This window comes from Spermophilus citellus (genome assembly GCF_964194105.1).
Source record: "Spermophilus citellus genome assembly, chromosome: 4".
Taxonomy (NCBI): domain Eukaryota; kingdom Metazoa; phylum Chordata; class Mammalia; order Rodentia; family Sciuridae; genus Spermophilus; species Spermophilus citellus.
In genome coordinates this window covers 28,996,420-29,013,584 of record NC_138185.1, presented here as the reverse complement: position 1 = coordinate 29,013,584, position 17,165 = coordinate 28,996,420, and the positions used below count along the sequence as shown (strand labels likewise).

The window sequence follows — 17,165 nt, the reverse complement described above, 5'->3', positions numbered from 1 at the left end:
ACTTTCCAAGAAATCTCCATACTGCTTTCCATATTGGTTCCACCAATTTGCAGTCCTACCAGCAGTTTATGAGTATACCTTTTTTGATATAAGGAGGCTTATTCATAGTGGGATAGGGAGAGAGAGCATGGGAGGAATAGACAAACTCTAGAAAAGGCAGAGGGGTTGGCGGTGATGGGACAGGGCATGGGGTTAGAAATGATGGTGGAATGTGATGATCATTATTATCCAAAGTACATGTATGAAGACACAAATTGGTGTGAATATAATTTGTATACAACCAGAGATATGAAAAGTTGTGCTCTATTTATGTAATAAAAATTGTAATGCATTCTACTGTCATGTATAAATAAAAATAAAGAAAGAACGAATGGGGGCTGGGGTTATAGCTCAGTTGGTAGAGTGCCTGCCTCACATGCACAAGGCCCTGGGTTCAATCCCCAGCACCACCCAAAAGAAAGAAAAGAAAGAAAAGAAAGGAAAGAAAGGGAAGGAAAGGAAGGAAAGGAAGGAAGGAAGGAAGGGAGGGAAGGAAGGAAGGGAGGGAGGGAGGGAGGGAGGGAGGGAGGGAGGGAGGGAGGGAGGGAGGAAGGAGAGAGAGAGAGAGGGAGGGAGGGAGGGAGGGAGGATGACTATGAAAAAGTGCAATCATTAATTCCCAGAAAAGAAGGGGCAAAATGTACAAAACAACACAGTATTCCACGTTTCAGTTGTGAATATATGTATATTCATGAAAATGGAAGTAACAAATATTATCTTAACTCAAAACTGGGATCCAATTTTACTGGGAAGATGGGGAGAAGGGCACATTGTGTATGGCTGCCTGACTGAGGGAGAGGAGCACCTACAAGGAGCCAACAGATTAAAAACATTGCCTCAGGAGCATTAGACCATAAAACTAAAGAAGAAAGGGGAGAAAATTGTTGTTGATTTATATTTGTTTATGAGAAAGGGCCCTGCTATGTTGTCCAGGCTAGTCTGAAACTAATGAAGTGATTCTACCACCTCAGTCTCCCCAGTTCTGAGACTGCAAGTGTGAGCATAAATTTGTTTGTTTACAAGTTTTACATTCCCTTTGACTTTCTTAAATTCTTTTTCATTATTTCCTGAATAATCCATGGTACAACAGCCATGGATATATTTATATATATCCAGTTTTCTTGATTCTTTTCACTTTTTAATTTTTCCTTCTCTGGCTTTTATTACTCTAAGTATTCCCTTTAGTAAAAATAAAAACAAAATTTATTTTTTATTTTTTTGTGTGTGTGCTAGGGATTGAACCCAGGGCCTTGAGTGTGCTCTACCACTGAGCAACATCCCCACCCAAAATGAAACAGTCTGAACTAAGAGGTGGCTGTATACAGTGGGAGGGAAAGCAGAGCCTTGTCAGGCAATAGGTAGGCCCCTTGCTGTAACAAGGAGTTTCTGAGGCTTTCCCTGACTACCTTATTTCATTGCTACATCTGTTTTAGTTTATATCTTTTTTATCATCTGATAGAACTTTCTGCAATTATGGAAATGTTTTATATCTGCACTAACACAGTAGCCTCTAGCAACATGTACCTATTGAGCCTTAAAACAAAAGATCAATAAGTCTTAGTACACAATCAAGAAACAAACTTTAAATTTTATTAATTAAAATTTAATGTAATGTGGGTTTTTTTTTTTTTTTGAGGTGCTGGAAATAGAACTTAGAACCTCACACAATAGGCAAGCTATATCAAACTTAAAATTTAATCTTAAATGGCCACATGTGGCTAAGTGGCCATCATAATGAACAGTATAGTCACTTATTCACATTTCTGTTAATATGTTTACTTGCTGCAAACTTTACCAACTAAATGCTCCAAAAAGGCAGAGACTTTATATTGTTTCATTCCCTCCATAGCCCCATCACTTAGGCCACTGTCTATTATATAATATATGGTCAATAAATAACTGAATAAGTCAGTGGACCACATTAACATCAATTACTCACTTTCTTTTTTTTTTTTTTTAAACCCTTGGTACTGTGGATTGAACTTAGGGGCACTTTACCATTGAGCTATACTCCCAGTTCTTTTATTATTGTTATATTTTAAAATTTTGAAATAGGGTCTACATTGCTAAGGATCACTAAGTTGCCCATGCTGAACTTGTGATCTTCTTGCCTCAGCCTCCCAAGATGAATGAAAGCCCTTAGATGTAACTTGTGAGGTGGGTTTCATTTCTTTAAAGTAGTAATAAAACTACAGAAAAGCTACTGCATTCTCGCTAATCCATTCAGTCTTTGGAATAGGGGAAACCCCAAATCCACTAGGAGATCACGGTTAAGACCAAGAATAAAATGTTGTCATTACTTTACCTTGTGCAGCAATGAATTTGTTTTTTTCTTGGTAGCCCTGGGGAGGCGGGAAGAGAATAAAGGGAGAACAAAAAGTTAATAGGAATGAAATTCTCTAGTCTAACTCTGAACTAGTTAATAACAAGGCCTTCCTTGTGAAAAGGTCCAGGCAATTAATAAGAATTTCCATTACAGAAATTCCCAGGAGATTAGCTTTGGGGATAAAAACAAAGATTACAAACTGCAAACAGTGTAAGTAGTTTTCTCAAAAAATTATTAGGGAATACTGGTATAAGGATATTAAAATAACAACTCCTAGGCTAGACTATGTTTCTGATGTTTTATCAGCAGCCCGTAATGTATGTTTTAGTGTTACTGGGTAAGAACCTTCCAAGACAGAAGTATATGAGGTAATTGCAGGGATGATGCTGGGCCTACTCTGAGAAGAACAAAGGGTTGTTTTACTTCTTTTCGTAGATATGGGGGGGTCTCACTATATTGCTCAGGTCTGAAACTCCTGGGCTCAAGTAGAAACTCTCACCTCAGCCTCCCAAGTAGCTGGGAATAGACTCATATCACCATGCCCTAGCTTATTATTACTTTTTTGGGGGGATGTTTTACCCAATGCAAAACATTCTGGGAATAGCCTATGGATATGATGAATCAGCTCCAAGTGTTTTGAGAATAGGTTTCCCAAGAAAGGCAGTGGGAGACAAGAAGCAAAGGAGCCTGGAGAGGCCACTCAACAGATAAGGAACCTCTGAAAAACTAAAACTGCATTAACTTTCTTTTTTTAGTCCTTACTGTTCCAGTTACAACTTTCAACCTAATAACTTACATATGGTACTCACTTGAGAAGTCATAGGAAAGTGAAAAATCATTTTAAGGACTGTGAATCACCCTCTTCCCCTTTCAGACAGCAATACAATGGGCAGTGAAGGAGGAAGTTTCGATGGGATGCCAGGTCATACCAAGGTAATGATATGAAACACAAGTCTAAAAGTCAGAGGCCAAAGAGAAGAAGGGGCCTAAATCTGAGAAGCCATTTTCTATTCCAGTTTAAACAAGGGCAGCATAGATGTGCTTCTGAACACAGAAGGAGAAAGCATTATAACTCAGAGATGGACATGTGCAGAGTCAGCAATAGGAAGCCTATTAAAATTTGTACTGAGAAGAATTTAAGTTTGGGCAAATTTTTCTATCACTGGAAGATAAAAACTGAGATATATTTTTAAAATATTTGATCTTTTAAAAAAAAATCAGACTTAAGGAAAACTTGAAATGGCAAATATCCCTCCTAACATACAGTTGGGAAAAAACCCAACAGACTGTAGACAATGGTCTTTCAGGGAGATAAATGAGAAAAGCATGAGTTCCTTACATTGATGAATGAAGCATTGATGTAATCAGAATCCGGAACCCCTTCAACAGGTGTCAGGTGGACTCTAGAGTGGTCATCTAGGAAAAATCCAACAATTACTATTCCAGTAAATCCAATTTTATTTCTCTCTGATGCAATTGTTTAAGTCAGCTGAGACATTTGCAGTTTTATGTGTACTGAAATACTGATGTATAAAGATGTCATTCCAACATATTTTTAAGATCCCAAATTCAGAAACACAACTATCATCAGGGAATACATACACACATATACCCACTGTATGAAATATTAACCAATTGATAAAAAGAAAATTGTCTGACAGATGAACTGATAATATATAAGGTGAAAAGAAAAAAGAAAGGGGTTTGGGGATCTAGCTCAGTGGTATAACATTTGCCTCATGTACAGGAAGCCCTGGGTTCAATCCCCAGCACCATCCTCCTTCCACCCTCCCCCCCCCGCCAAAAAGTTCAATGTATACAATATACCAATTATATTTTTAAAATATATAGCAAATACATTTATGTATATACATATATAAGTATACAAATAAGTGGCTGTAAATGTCTAGTAGAGTGGTCTTAATTTTTTGGGTCCCATATGTAACCAATAAAAATTTGAGCATGCATCTCTAACATATGTTCATTTACTGATAAATTATGCATAAAAGCTAACATAACTATGACCCTAAAATATAAAAATTTTAGAAGGATAAATTTTTTAAAAAGCAATATAAAATGAAGTTCAAATATTTTCCTCTTATACCTGCCTGGATTATGCATGTTCCATTCTGGAGACTACTGGGCTACAAAAATATTTTTAGATTGTAGATCAACTGATGAGCAAAGACTAACTCTGGGAAGGGGTATAAAGAAAACTCTGTATTGGAATTTCTTTCAATGAGCATTACAATAAAACAACACCCCAATAACCCACTTCCTTTCTGGTCCTATTAAACTCTTCTCTCTGGCCTCCTAAAACTTTAAGTCTGCAACAAAAATCTTGACGAACCAGCCCAAGTGACCCTGTGGGGTGGCAAGAGAAACCATGTAATGGATTTTTCAGCCCGAAGTCTTGACCCTAGTCTACTATCACCCTCCCGTGATTCTTTCCATCCTCAGAAAATCTGGTCAGAGATTAATTTCAGGTTATAATCCCGCCCCCCCCCCCAAACCCTACAAACACTCACAAGGCAAGATGTTTACATAACGATTTTTTTCCTTGTTTTCCTCTTTGGAGGCAGCCTCACAGGTGGCCTGGATAGGACAAGCAGGAAGAGCCTGAAAAGGTAAGAGAAATTAGAGGACTTTTAAAAGGGATAAACAGCAAATGTACAGACTCTCACCAAACCTGACCTGGCAGCAAGTTCTACCTTTACTCTGGGGATGAGGCCTAGACTCAGGTGAATACTTACAGTCTAACAGAGAGAATGCACCTCTCCTCTAAACAACTGCAAGCCCCTCAGAATTAACACCAAGAATCCCCAGGAGGTGAAGTGCCATTCCTGTTACTATAAGCATAGCATACTTTTTTTATGATACTATTTGATTAGGGCCTGTTACAATGCTGGGTCGAAATAAACCACCTTGTAATAGTAATGGGGTACATAACAGAAAAAAATGGGCCATTCATCCTCATGCATCTCAGTGAACCCAATAGGAGGGCTGATTTAGGCTCTCTTTAGGGCTCTCATATAGGGGCATGGCACCCCATCCTGTAGCATCATGAAGCAAGAAAGCAAGGACTAATCGGTGGGAGGGAGGGCATTCACATGGATGTAGCAGCTGGGAAGTAGAGTTGGGTAAAGTGACACTATTGCAGCAGTTTTAGAGCAAATGTAAATTAGATAGCACAGGGAGGTATGTGGGCAAGCATAAAATGTTTTGACATGAGACAGCTTAGGTTGTATCAGCTTGAGTAAGCCTGTTAACCTTTCTAGGCCCAAGTTTCTTCATATGTGACCCTGCGATAATTACACCTGCCACAAGAATAAATGAGATAATCTTACATATGGCACAAAATAAGCATTCAATAAATGAGTTTTACAAGAGTGGGAAGCTAAATTTTATTCAAACAGTTCGCTTCTTATGTTCTATTTATTTTAAACTAAGAAAAACAAAAAGGGAAAATAGTTTAAAATTCCAACCTAGACAATCTTTCTGAGAAGTGATTTGAAAGTATATTTTATTAGCCTTGAAAAGAGTCATAATCTTTTGACTTAGTAATTTAACTTCTCAGAATTTAATCTAAGGAAATAAAAATCTCTATGTTCAAATCATTTACTTAATCATTACTCAGAATAACCCAAAACTGAGAACAACCTTAGTATTCAGCAGTAGGAGAACAGTTTAGTAAATTATGGTTCATGTATTATTTTTCTTTCAATTTTTTCAACAAATACATATTGTGTACCTGTTAGGCTAGGTACAGAGCAAACCATGGTGGATCAAGCATATACACAATATAAACTTGTGGGTGAAAGACATTAAACAGATAAAACAAATATATAATTACATATCATGATAAATGCTATGAAAGAACAGTATACTATTAGAGATAAAGTATCAGAAAGGGCCATATTTAGATTAAGGGTAGGTGTTCATAAGGAAGGATGAGTGTGGAAGACAGCATTCCAGGCACAGTGAACAGCACTTGTGATGACCCAAAGGCAGGAGAAGGCTTGCCTATGTTAGGAACTAAAGGTCAGTGAAGGTGTCACACACTTGGTGAGGTTGGTGGTGATAACAGTAGGAATGGGAGGAGATGAACTTAAGGTCAGATTATTCATTTACATGTAGGTCTATGAATAAAGTTTGGATTTCAAGTGTGTGAGGAAACTACTGAAGGTTTTAAAAATGTGACTCAATTTACTCACTCCAATTGCTATGTGGAAAATAACGGTGTAGAGATAAGAACTGAAGCATGAAGTGGAGGCAGGGAAAGATAGAACAGGGAGATGGAATCATTTAAGGTATACTCTAGAGTTAGAATTACTAGATTTGTTGACAGAAGGAAAGTTGCCCAAGTAGAGAAAGCCAGGAATGAAAAATGACTTTTAGATTTCTGGCTTTATAAAAAAAAAAAAAAAGATAAAATAAAAAATGAAGGAAATGCCAGCCCAATGAGAACCAATTTTGCCAGATGGAAACAAGTGCTTTAAGAAGGAACAAATATAACCACCATGATAGTAGTAGAAAAAATTAAACTGACTCTAAAATAAGGGGAATCAGAGTTTCATAATCCATCTGCCTTCAATTACTCAAGGGATTTTCTTTTCAGAGTTAAAATTCTGGAAGTTATTATGCATGTCATTATACTAAGGGGGCAATTCCCTTTGCCCCAATTCTGTCAATATATGAAAGGGAGAAAGTTTCCTGGGCTGGACTCTTGAACATGGAACAGAGACCATACTAAAGATTGGAATTTCCTAAATCACCCAGAGTTTGCCTTCTCTTCCTTCTCCTAGATTTCCATAGGTTTCCATCCTGGTTTAAATCAGGATGAAACACCAGTTTTTTAAGCCCTCGATACCAATATGGAGCATACTCTTTCTCTAAAATTCCTGTATACCCGTTCTCTAAGTGATGTAATTCAGAAATAGTAAGAGCAAGACTCTTGAAAATAGTCTTCAGTACTGAAGGGTCAGAATAACAATAATCATCACCTCACAGTCCTATTGGAATCCCTTACTCCCCTAGTCATGATGAAGAAAAACTAGGTCTCCAGGGGGCTAAGGCTCCTAAGAGGAAAGTTAGGAAGAAACAGGAACCACTGTTTAGCAAGAGAAAAGACAGGGCTTGCCTCGGAGAACACAGTGTTAGCTGCAAGATTCAGGCTGAAGAGCCTAAGCTGGGGATGAAAATAAGGGGAATCCTACTGCTTTTAGTGTCTACTTTTAAAAACATAGCCCACATAGGTAGGGAAGGAGCAGCTGAATCACAAGCCTGCAGGATGTTATATTCTCTGAACAGTAGGTGGCATCAAGCACCATTTCATCTCTTGCTCAAGCCTTAACTATATCCAAGGCTAAATCTTCATGTTTTAAAAACAATGCCAGTTTTTTTTTTTTAAATTGTTTTTCTAATTTAATTATTTTTCAAACATGTGCCTAACATTCAATTAGAAGTTCTCTTTGGATTCCTATGTCCTCTTCCTTCCCCTTGCATAGGTAAACTTGGAATTATATGTTTATCATTACACTGCTTTAATATAAGTGAACCCCATATACTTTGCCTCCTTAAATAATATATTACTACTGTTCAGTCTATTTTTTATAAAAATAAAACGATAATCAAGTAAGTGACTTGCTTTTTTCCCCCTCTTGGCTCAACATCATGTTAAGATTTTTCCAGGTGGTCATATGTAGCTGAAGTTCATTCCCTTTACTTTGTAGTGCTCCATTTTGTAACTATACCAAAATTTATTATTCTGTCCTACTACTGATGAATATTTGGGTTGTTAACAGTTAACAAACAGTCCTGCTCTAAGCATGAATTTCTATGTTTCTTCTACAAGCAATCAAGAATTTTTGGGCATGAGTATCTTTAATCTTAACAGGTAAGACCAGACTGTTTCTTACTGTATTTATACTCCCACCAACAATATAAAGTGGTCTTGTTGATATGTATCTTCGTCAATATTTGCTATGGTCAGAAATTTATTAAACACAGTTTTACTTATGTTTCTCTGATTATTGAGGGTCATCATCTTTCCTCAGTTTTTTTGATTCTCCTTCCACGAAGTACCTAGTCTAGAGTTTTTCCCAACATTCTACTGGATTATTTTCTTCACAGTTTGAAGGAGTTCTTTAAATATTCTGGATACTTATTCATCCTTTTACCAAGTTTGTGGCTTGCCTCTCATTTTCTTTATGGTATCTATTTATGAACAGAATTTTTGAAACCTTATATAGTCAAATTCATAAAATTTTCCGTATATCAACATTTTTTTTTTGGTAGTGTGGGGAACAAACGCACAGTCTTGCAGATGCTAGGCATGTGCTCTACCTGAGCTATACCTCTCAACCTCCTTTATGCATATTTTAAGGCTTTAGAAATTCTTTCCTACTGTGAGGTCATATTTTCCTACATTATGGTCTCTATATTTTCTAGTACTGTCCTTTAAATCTCAATGTTTACACCAACTGGGATCAGTGTTTGTGTCTAGGATGAGACAAACATTCATTTCACATACTCCCAGAGGATTGCCCAATTGTCCCAGCACTATTTCCTTTCCCCAACCAAGACAGCAGCAGCATTTCTATCATAAATAGGTTTCCATTTACACATGGATCTGCTACTGGGCTCTCTATTTTTATTCCACTGATCAATCAGATCTATCCCAGTGCCAATATAAAACTATCTTACTTATTAAAATTTTATAATAACTCTTTATATCTGGTAAGGCAGGTCTCCTCACCTTGTTCTTCTTCTTCGGGAATGTCTTGGCTATTCTTGGATCTTTTCTCCTCCATATAAATTTTAGAATCAGCTTGTCAAGTTCCACAAAAAACCTGTTGGGATTTTTATTGGAATTGCATTGAATCTATGCATCAGTTGGGGAGAATTGACATCTTTACAAAATTGAGTCTTCTAATCCATTGATCCTATCTCTTCACTAAGCCATTTTCCTTTAATGTCTTCAAACATTTTTATAATTTTCTCTAAAGCTTTTATATTTTGTTAAATTTATGCCTAAGTACTTTACTTTTCAGATGCTATATTTTAAAAAGTTACTAATTTTTTCTGTTTGTAGCCTATATTTAAAAATGCCTTCATTTTTTTCAAGCTGCTTCTATATCCAGCAACCTTGTAACTAATTCTAATAATTTATCTGATGAGTCTTTAGATTTTTCTGAAGACAATATTCTCTTGAGTGAAAAAATACCTATTTTGTCTCTCTTTTGCAATTTTCACGCCTGACATTTCTTTCTTGCTTTGCTGGGCTGCCTAGGATTTCCAGAACATATTGACTCTCATTTACTTTTAGGATTGAATCCCCTTTTACATACTCTCTCCTAATAGTCACCAGTGCCCAAACACTCTGGGATTTTACTAACTTTCAAGGCAGCTCTTAAAACGAAGGACACAACATCCAGATACACAATTTCTTTTGAATTTCCCCTTGTACTAACTAGTGTAAACTAAGATGTCAGCTGGTGCTTTCTCTGCCCCTTGCAAAATTGGAAGCCCCCGCTTCCTGGAGTTCTAAAGCCCTTGTCACAGTTGCTGATAGTTCCCATGGGACTTTAGCTCTGCTTCATTAATTAGGAGACAACTTATCAAGGTAGAGGCTCTTTTGTTCCCATCTCAACTTAAATGTACCCTCTCAGTCCCATTAACAGATGACTCGCACAGGCCTTCTTCACCTAGTAACCAACAATGAAACTGTCTTATGGGTCCTGAGGAAGGAAGTCAGGCTCACCACACACAGATACTGGCTCCACCTCTTTCACTCCCTTATCTCTCTCCTAGTCCCTTCCTATCAGGAGCTACCCATATTTTATCTTTTTTATTTTCTTCTTAAATCCTGAGCATACTTTTTGACCTCAGTAAGTGGCTTTTCAAAGTGTTTCTATTAATCAAATCCAATGCTTCCTCCTAAGACAAATGCTGGTGAACAAAACAGTTCCAGCTTGCAACTAAGATGAAAGCCATAGCCTGGAACTTCCAACCGTGGTGGGGATTCATAGAAATGCTACACAGTCTCCTTTTAGCCTGAAAACAGTTGTCATGTGGTATTCAGATTGTTCCTTTCAGCTGTTCAGCCCTGCACTACAGTTTCTCTCCAGAACAAAAAACCATTTGATGACATGACTTTTCATAGTGACCTGACCACAAGTCTTCTGGCACAGTTCAAATGAAGACAGCAATTCCTTCATTCTACATGCTATATATCCCACCAATGCATATTACAGTCATTTAGCTTTATTTCTTACATAAAAAAAGAAAAAAAGTGGGGTATGTGGATACAGGCTTAAAATCCCAAAGACTTATTAGGAGGCTGAGACAGGACAAATTCAAGGTCCACCTGGGCAAATTACCAAGACCCTGTCTCAAATTTAAAAAATAATAAAAAGGGCTGGGGATATAGCTCTGTGATTTAGTATTTGCCTAGCACATGTGATGATCTGGGTTCCATCCCAAATACTGGGGGGAAATAAATAAATAAATAAATAAAGCTACCTTGTAAAAGGTAGCTCAATAATTTAGTAGAGCAAAACTTCCCTGTCACTGTCTTTCTTATCTTCCATACCCCTTGTAGGTAGCCACTGGTTAAAAGTTTGCAGTTTCTTCCAGACTAAAAAAAAAAATGCATTAATACATCTGAGCACACACAGGTGTATTTATAGAAATTCTTAAAAACAAGGGCTGGGGCTGTAGCTCAGGTAGAGCACCTGCCTTGAATGTGTGAAGCACTGGGTTTGATCCTCAGTACCACATAAAAATAAACAAACAAACATATTATGTCCATGCACAACTAAAAAATATTTTTTAAAAATGGCATTACACAATCATATTTATCTGTAAAGTGTTTTCTCACATAATGTCTTTCTATGACAACACATTTAATGATAGTATAGAATTTCATAATGGATATGAGAAAACATTTTGCCATTTGGTTATTTGGTAAATTTTATTTTCTATTGTAAACAATTCTGTAATGAACAGACTTTTACAAATATATATTTGGTTGGGCATGTGAAAGTTTTTCTGTTAGAGTCTCAGAAGCTAGATAATATAAGATTTAAATTTTGGTTGACAGTGCCAAATCAAACTCCCTTATGCTTACCAATTCAAACTGTCCCCCAACCTGTGTAGAAGAATATCTGCAATCCTCTTCTTTTGCTCATACTTGATATCAATCTTTTCAAAATTTCCATTCTGATAGGCCTAAAATAATGTTTGGCTTTAATCTCTACTTCCTTGATTACTAGATATAGTTGATCTTCTTTCTGTATGTTTATAGACTATTTGTATTTCTTACTGCAAATTTTCCAATAAATTATTTACCTTTTTCTCCCAGGTTGCATATGCTCTTTACATATTATAGAAAGCTCTTTGTCTACCTCTAGCAAACAGGTTCTCCCAGTTGGCTACTATTTTATGACATCATTTATCATAGAGGAATTTAATATGTATTCATTTCATAGTACTATGGAATGAAACCCGAGGCACTCTACCATTGAGCTACAGTCCCAGTCCCTTTATTCTATTGTTTTTGAGACAAGGTCTCACAAAGTTGCCCAGGCTGGCCTCAAACTTCAGATCCTCCTGCCTCAACTCCCAAGTAGCTGGGATTATAGGCTTATGCAACCATAATAGGCTGAGATGCTTAACACTTAATATATTAACTTTTGTTCTTTTCCATGCTGACACTTGAATCTGGTATTTTGCTTTCTCCATTGGATAATTATAAAATGTTACTATGGTAGTAGACACAAACTGGAGTGTTTGCAGCTGGGTGCTGTGGTGTATGCCTGTAATCCCAGTTACTTGGGAGGTTGAGGCAGGAAGACTGCAAGTTCTAGGCCAGTCTGGGCAACTTAGCAAGACCCTGTCTCAAAAATGAAAAAAAAAAAATTTAAAAAGTTGCAGAGCACTTGTTTAGCATGTGTGAGACTCTAGGTTCCGTCTCCAAGGTGACATAACATATACAAGTTAGTTTATTTTCCCTGTGTGTTGTTTTTTTGTCTTCTTTCCCTTGGCTGACTGGTCCAAATAGTCACATCTGACCCAATCAGATTCTCTTTTCCAGGATTTTGAAAACTGGGAAGAAGTAGGGGGTTGCCTTAGGAGGGTCTCAGAGCCACCAAGATAGGGTGTACTCTGACAAAGTCTTGGTACTTTAACTCATCTTTTGATTCTGCCAGCTTCCCCAGTGTCTTTCCAGTAGACAGCTGTTTGTTTTTTGTAGTACTGGGGACTGAACCCAGGGACTATGTACTAGTCAAGTGCTCTGCTGCTTAACTAATATGCTATATCTCCAGTGCTTTTTGTTTTGAGACAGGGTCTTGTTAAGTTGCCCAGGATGGCTTTGAACTTGTAATCCTCCTGCCTCGGCCTCTCAAGCAGCTGGGATTATAGGCATGCACCACCATCCCCAGCAACTTGTTTTTTAAGCCAGAAAATGCTTGGCATTAAACAGAGGAGATCAGAGTGTTATATGAACTTCAATGGGCTCAACCTTTCTATTGACATCTTCACTACGTCCCTCATGGGATCTACAATACATGCCTTGCTGGAGTGTAAAGACTAGTGAAGAAAGCACTAGTATCTTTCATAATGATAAAAATGGGAGGCAGAAGACCTAGCTTATTTGAGAAGACTACCAGACATACCACCATTCTAGAGAAAGGGTCCCCCTTATGCAAATCCCAGGCCTAGGGCCATTTCATAGACCCAGACCCCTCAAATAAGAGGGAGAGGTCAAAAACCTATGAGAAATAACTCTGCCAGAGCATATCAACATTCATATACTATGAACCTCCCTATTCACCTTCTCCTAAGAATCTTAGTTATTTACCATGATGGTAATGGTATATTGAGTAAAGGGAAATGCATACTTTGGAGTCTACTGGGTTCTGGTCTTGGGCTAACTTATTCCTGGGAACCCAGAACACCACTATGATATGATGATTAGAATGGAGCCTTAGCAGGCCAGGTGATGGGATAAACTTTAGCTTGAACTGGCCTCACATTAGGAGCTACCTATTAGACAGCAAAACACCCACAATGATCCCCTAATTCACTGAATAAATAACATATAGAAAGAGCAAATGCCAGCTCCTAGAACAGTGATCTCTCTTTACCAAAAGGTTAAGTCTCTAGATGAAGAAGAGATAAATGCTACAGAAGACTTAAAAGATTCAGTGGTGTGCACCTATAGTCTAGGTACTCAGGAGCCTGGGGTGGAAGAATTTGCTTAAGCCCATGAGTTTAAAGCCAGCCTAGGCAATATAGTAAGAGCCTGTCTCAAATTAAAACAAAAACAAAAACCTGCAGGACAATGATGAGATAATCCACTACTATCTCTGAGTTTAGTGATGAAATGGAGTGAATGTTCAATAATTACCATCACTGATGTTTTCTGTAAGCCATCAAACACACTAACACAAGAGACTGATGGATAGTCTTTAAGAAACTCAACAGATTATGGTAAACTAAATCAGTTGGAGCTACAGACTTACAGTTGCTTCCTCAGATTAACATACAGCCCACAGTACCTGGAAAATCCCTATTGATGTTCTTTCTAAGTTGCACATACTACTTGAAGCAGTCTCCCTCTCATGAAAAGAGCTAACTCAGTGATAAATCATCCTGACCTCTCTGTGCTGCAATCTGGTTCATCAGGATTCTTTCTCACTGTTTCACAGGACATCACCCTGACAACCATACTGATGATATCAAGCTGAAAAACCCTGAAGAACAGGAAATTATGCATCTCAGATATACATGTTAGACATAAGAAAACATTGGCTTGGTTATTCAGCTGAGTTTTCTGAAGGTCAAAGGCCTGCAGCTTGTTAGGACTCTCTCCTCTAAAATAAAGGAAAAGTCACTATTTCTTGCTCCACCACATCTCCCCAATTAAAGTAGAGCAATGCTTTCTGGGCTACTTGAGTTTGGAGACAGCATATACTACATTGTGATATATTGTTCTGGACTATTTATTGAGTTATCTGAAAAGAAGAGGCCCTCCAGCTAATCTAGGTCAGGGAGAAACTGACACTGGTAGATTCTGTGGGGCTCTAAAATGTTCACAGTAAGGCTGAACAATGAATCACAATGAGCCCAGTGTGGTGGCACACATCTATAATTCCAGAGACTCAGGAAGCTAAGGCAGGAGGACTGCGGGTTCACAGTCAGCCTCAACAACAACAAGATGCTAAGCAACTCAGTGAGATCCTGTCTCTAAATAAAATACAAAACAGGCTAGGGATGTGGCTGTGGTTGAGTGCCCTTGAGTTCAATCCCTGGTACCCACCCCGAAAAAAAAGAATCACAATGAAAAAAAGTCTGATATAGAACAAGACCATGATCCTGTTAGCAATACCATGCTCCCAGCTTAGAATTGAGGTAGAATGGAGAATATATACTAGGTAGTATTATATGAGCAATAAGCTACAAATCTGAACATGTCCAGAAATCCACCATAGCTGGAAGTGATGTATACAGAATACCTGCCACATAACCCATTACTTCAACAGACACTTCTGACTTCCTGTTGATGTCAATGGCTGACCAAGGAAGAAAAAAGTCCAGCCTGTATATGATGACTCTGCGTGACATGCTGGTCCATGCTGGAAGTAGTCTGCTGTAGAATGATGTACTTAAGTTATAGCTCTGAATGAGTATGAAGAGAAATCCTAGGAATACCACCATACTCCAGGAATGCTTTATTATAGGCTCTCAGGGAATATTACCTCTGAAAAGAAACTCATTTCATTTCACAGAAATGTATGGCAATATACCCCATCATCCAGGAGCAGTTGGTATTACAGATTACAACACACAGTGTAATGCCTATCACAAATCCAGCTATGGTGCTGCAGTGGTGTCTTGTGAAATGTGGTAAACGTTCTCAATCATTTTTCCAATAGTCAAAGAAAAGGGTTCAAGCTATTCCATTAACTCTTGCCTGGTAAATGGTCTCCAATTACAAGTCTTGCCTCCCTTTCATCTGTTGTTTATATTGAAGCTAGTAATTTGCTCAAGATTTGACCCTAGTGATTTGACCCTTCGGTGGTAGAACACAAAGTGGTAACTCATCCACCCAATAATCATTCCTCTTTTCTTCCCTGCTACAAGTGTTCCCATTCTGTGGAGGCTGTCCACTTAGGCCCAGGAATAATCTGGACTAATCTTAGCTGCAGTAACCCTATTTTTCCCTTGCTGTGGTTTAAGAAATAGGTAACAGGGAAGCCTCCAAAAGCTTCTGGGAAAATGTACCTCATTGACAAAAGGAAGAAACAGTCATTATTTTCCCACTGGACCTGATAATATCTCCATGTAACACCTAGAACTGGGGCAGCTGTTTTGACATCATGAAAAGAACCAATCTATAAGACAAAGCTGACACATGGATCAGTGGAAAGATGTGAAGGAAGACTATGGAACTGCTCCTCTGTGTCAAGTCCATTCCTCTTCCTTAATCATCAGCACTTGAGGTCCATCATACAAGCTCTTCTGGTCTTAACAACTGCTGTACCCCCAGCTGTATTCCCTGTAATTATTCTTATCTCACATAGGCTACTTACTCTCCATAGATCAACCAGAATAATATTTTCAAAATACAGTTGGTCTTTGGCTTTCCACTTCTCTCATGGCAATCTAGGAGAGCAATGGTCTGGTCTAACTTTTCTTACTACTCCCTTGAGTCTATGCCCTTTGGCCAGACACAGCCATTCTTTAATTTCCTGAATATATTCTTCCCTCACTCCTGACAACTTTCTTCTGCTATTTCTAGTGCCTGAAATGTCCCCTACTCCCCTTCTTCTTATTTCTTCATCAAAATTCTTGACCTGTGATGAGAACTGGTGGGCTAGGATCCCCAACTGGTGGTTTAGACACATTCTATTTCCTTCATGGAGTTATAAAAAAATATAAGAATTTCAACACTTAAGATGAAACCTGTTCTACTGCAGTTTGCCATAGTTCCCATTTTCCACGCTGATCTACTTTTATTGTCTATTCTAGAAATTTTGGCCCATGGCCCACAGATCTAGACTCTAAAAGATCACATCTTTTTTTTTTTAAAATATCTTTATTTATTTATTTTATGTGGTGCTGAGGCTCAAACCCAGTACCTCACATGTGTGAGGTAAGTGCTCTATCACTGAGCTACAGCCCAACCCTCAGGTCACCTCTTAATATGGGTTCCTACAACTATGCACCAGTCCTTCATGTCCTATTTTGTTGTTTGAATTACTCATTACTTTTGTTTGTGGGGTTTCCCTAAAGGGCAGTAAGTTCCTTAAAAAGTAGGGACCAGATCTGGTTTTGCTCCCTATCATATTTCTGGCATCCAGAATACTGCCTAACACACATAAGATGCTTGATAAGTATTTATTAAACAATGAAGTAACAGATGCAATAATGAATGGATGAATAGATGGATGGGTAGATGAGGGAGGCAAAGCAAATCTTTTTTCACTTCTCAACCATTAGAAACCTGTTTTTCACTCATGACTCAAAAGGCCTGACCTTAGGTCTGCCTTCTGTCCTGCCGATACACCAGTCACAACAGAGAACTCACGTTGAATTCTTCCCTGAAGAGCTTATTGTCATCGGCCATTCTACGGTTAATCTCCTCTTCCAGCTTGTCCACAGGCAGGGGTGGGTACTTCCTGTTGGTGCTTGGGGACCTGGCCAGAAGTGGCACACTCTGGGGCTCTGCAGAGCAGAAAAAGGGAAGGTCATTCAGGTGCTCTGAGGATTTGGCTCCTTTTTTGGAGCCTCC

General features: G+C 38.2%; 1 protein-coding gene across 4 annotated transcripts in view; it reads right to left on the bottom strand.

Annotated features, from left to right (window-relative positions):
* The window catches only part of PTPRA (protein tyrosine phosphatase receptor type A), a 132,352-nt gene that overhangs the window by 21,425 nt on the left and 93,762 nt on the right, over positions 1-17,165 (bottom strand). For 3 of the 4 annotated variants that reach the window (XM_081293149.1, XM_081293147.1, XM_081293148.1), the window contains 4 exons: positions 16,962-17,098; positions 4,894-4,984; positions 3,705-3,781; positions 2,345-2,381 (listed from right to left, as the gene is read on the bottom strand). In XM_081293149.1, the coding sequence (XP_081149275.1) occupies positions 2,345-2,381; positions 3,705-3,781; positions 4,894-4,984; positions 16,962-17,098 (342 nt within the window). Of the gene's footprint in view, positions 1-2,344; positions 2,382-3,704; positions 3,782-4,893; positions 4,985-9,122; positions 9,217-16,961; positions 17,099-17,165 lie in introns of all 4 variants that reach the window. The other variant, XM_081293150.1, reaches the window with a different exon arrangement.